The sequence below is a fragment of the Populus nigra genome, chromosome 7 (assembly GCF_951802175.1).
Source record: "Populus nigra chromosome 7, ddPopNigr1.1, whole genome shotgun sequence".
Classification (NCBI taxonomy): Eukaryota; Viridiplantae; Streptophyta; class Magnoliopsida; order Malpighiales; family Salicaceae; genus Populus; species Populus nigra.
Genome location: NC_084858.1, coordinates 5,723,439 through 5,726,162, shown reverse-complemented (window position 1 = coordinate 5,726,162; position 2,724 = coordinate 5,723,439). Strand labels below are relative to the sequence as shown.

Here is a 2,724-nt window from a genome sequence, read left to right as displayed (position 1 = left end):
ACAACCATTATTTATTAATAAAAGAACAATTGAAAGTCTCTATAATAATAAAAGTAAAAACCTCACACACACTCTTACAAATACCTCACAATTTAGTGATATTCATCTCTTTCCCTCTACCTCTTTTTCTCTCACACTCTTGTGTTTTTCTCTTGTATGTCATATATGTTGTAAATAATAAAGGCTAATTCGAAAGATTTTTATTTCACATTAGAAAAACATGACTTACTTTTTATGAACATAGAGTATATATAGAGTTTTCTATCCCACATTTTAAAAAAAGACCTTTATCTAATATTTATATAGTAAACTTTAAAATGAGATAGTAATTAACAAGGAAATGATAGTGGGCTGGCACACATAAGGTTGAGCCGAGCAGGAGGAAAACCTCTGATTGTTCCCCTTGCGCGCAAGACAATACTTATACTTTCTAAACCTTTTGTTTCTAGCAATAATTGTTTTTGACCCTTAAACTGAAACTATAATTTTTAAACACTTGGAATTAACTTTCTAAAAGTCACAAAATCCTAACAATTCTTTTATTTTAAAACTTTTTTTTAACAACAATAACTCTTTAATTCCCTAACAACTATTTTATTTTTTGAACTGTTGTAATAGCTTTTTAATTCTCTAATTTATTTCCTGCCTAGCTGTTACATATTAGCAACCTATATATACCATGCACTCTTACAATCAAATAGTGTTGAAAACCATATTGTTTTCTTGTGTTTACAAAACTTGCTAGTATTTCCTTTCGCTCTTGTCTAACTGTTTCTTCTGTAACCCTTGTTATAAATGAGGAATTTGTTGAATATTGGAGGATAGCCTTATGTTGAGGAAATATTTTTAAAAACAATGTATGTACACACCTCAAATTTTATTTTGTTTATGTTTTTCATTGTACTTTACAACCACAATATAGAAATGCTTGGGATACAACAATATCTCAGCCTCACCTCATTTAAAAATGAGGATAAAAGAAAGCGGTGCACCAGAAGTTATTAATTATTGGTAACTTTCGATACCAGCCATTTAAATGGGATGACATTTAATAGGATGGACAATTTCTATTCCAGTTAAATAGGATTTAATTTCACTTTTTGATTTTTAAACTTATTTTAAAGATCTGTTAGTATTTGTATAGGTTACAGGCGAGGGGTGGACAAGGTGGAGCATAAGCTTACCTTGGTCTTGATTGTTGGGTCGTGACGAGGACAATGGCATTTACATGTCCCATGTTTATTTCGGATATCAGTAGATATGAACAGAAGGGGATTGTCAAGCCACCCATTGGATGCTCTATCCTCTTCAGCTTCACTCAGCAAATCTTGAAAAAATGACCGATTCAAATAGGACACAGGAACCACAAATAGCTTCTTGGTTTATCTAACGTATATTGCTAGGACACCTTTTGGCATATGAAACAATTGAAGCTTATGCTATTGTAATAGTTGCTCCTTCATTATGCAGGAAAAATGTTGTTTTATGGGGAAAAAAACAGAGACTACTTCTGTAATGAACATGCTTTTGGCAACAAAGCAACATTGTCTATTCATAAGTTTCGTACATGAAGATTCTCTTAATCTTCTTACAAAGCTTTTCAGTTAAAAAAGAGAGATTTTTTTTTACATTGAATTTCAACTCCTGCTAAGCAAATTTTTTTTCACTCTTCAGTGAAAGGCTTAACTGCTATTGCTTATGATCCACACAAGCGTGAAGTGACATGTATAAAGGTGTCTTCTCTGCAAGGAACTGTCAAACCACCCATTGGATGATCAAAACCAAACTCCTCTTCAGCTTTACTTGGCAAACCTTGAAATATAGGCTGGTTCAAATAGGATACTGGAACCACAAATCTCTTCTTTTCGGTCTCCCCAACATATACTGGTAAGAAACCTTTTGGCACATCAAAAGATTTTGAAGAACGGCGGAGAAATTGCTTGGCAAGACTTCCAGTCAAACGAATGGCCATGGTCTTTTTGTTGGTTTATCTGTATAGAACAGGGCGAGTGAAAAAGAAATCAAGAGGTCTGTTGTTCAAAGAGAAGATCTCAGTAAAGAATGTGAAGGTTTGAGTTGAGATTGTTTAGTGTGACCCAAGAGTATGGGTAATATACAGATGAAAGGATCCTCTAACATCTGGATCAGTTTATGGCGAAGAATCATCAGCAGGGCTTTCCTTCAGACATAGTTCATGTAATATCACATGGTTCTGTCTTCCAACTACTAGATGAATATAGATTTTTTTTATAAAAACAACTTGCCCTACATGTACAGAGTTAGGCTAATCGAGGACTAGCTAAAAAATGGAAATAGACAGTTGGATTTGGATTTCAATGCTGATATAAAAGCAAAAACTAAGTGACCCCATTGGATATGGACATGTTTGAGACGATCAGCCTGTGAGATAACAAGTTAGTCTCTCTAGGATTAGGGACATGCTTTGGACAACTGAACAAGGGTGTGCTCTCAGAAGAAGGAAGAAAAATCAAGCAATTGGATGTGATGCACAAACTGGCCGGGATATACACGGTTTTTTTTTTTAAAATTCTTTTCCAAGTTATTTCCTATTTAGTTTTGATTTATGATCTGATCCTAACAAATTACAAAGTTTTATATCCTCTCAAAATTTTCTCTCTCATTTTACAGGTTAAGCATGGCATAGAATAGAAGAATAGTTCTGACATCTCGAAAGTCAGAGTTGGAGGATCTCTAAGGGGAAAT

The 2,724-nt window shown here is 33.8% G+C and overlaps 1 protein-coding gene across 1 annotated transcript; it reads right to left on the bottom strand.

The window, feature by feature from the left end:
- Positions 1-1,525: 1,525 nt before the first annotated feature.
- On the bottom strand, positions 1,526-2,255 carry LOC133699679 (auxin-responsive protein SAUR21-like). Its single transcript, XM_062123043.1, has one exon. The coding sequence runs from the start codon at positions 1,970-1,972 to the stop codon at positions 1,697-1,699; it is 276 nt and encodes a 91-aa protein (XP_061979027.1). The 5' UTR covers positions 1,973-2,255; the 3' UTR covers positions 1,526-1,696.
- Positions 2,256-2,724: the final 469 nt, after the last annotated feature.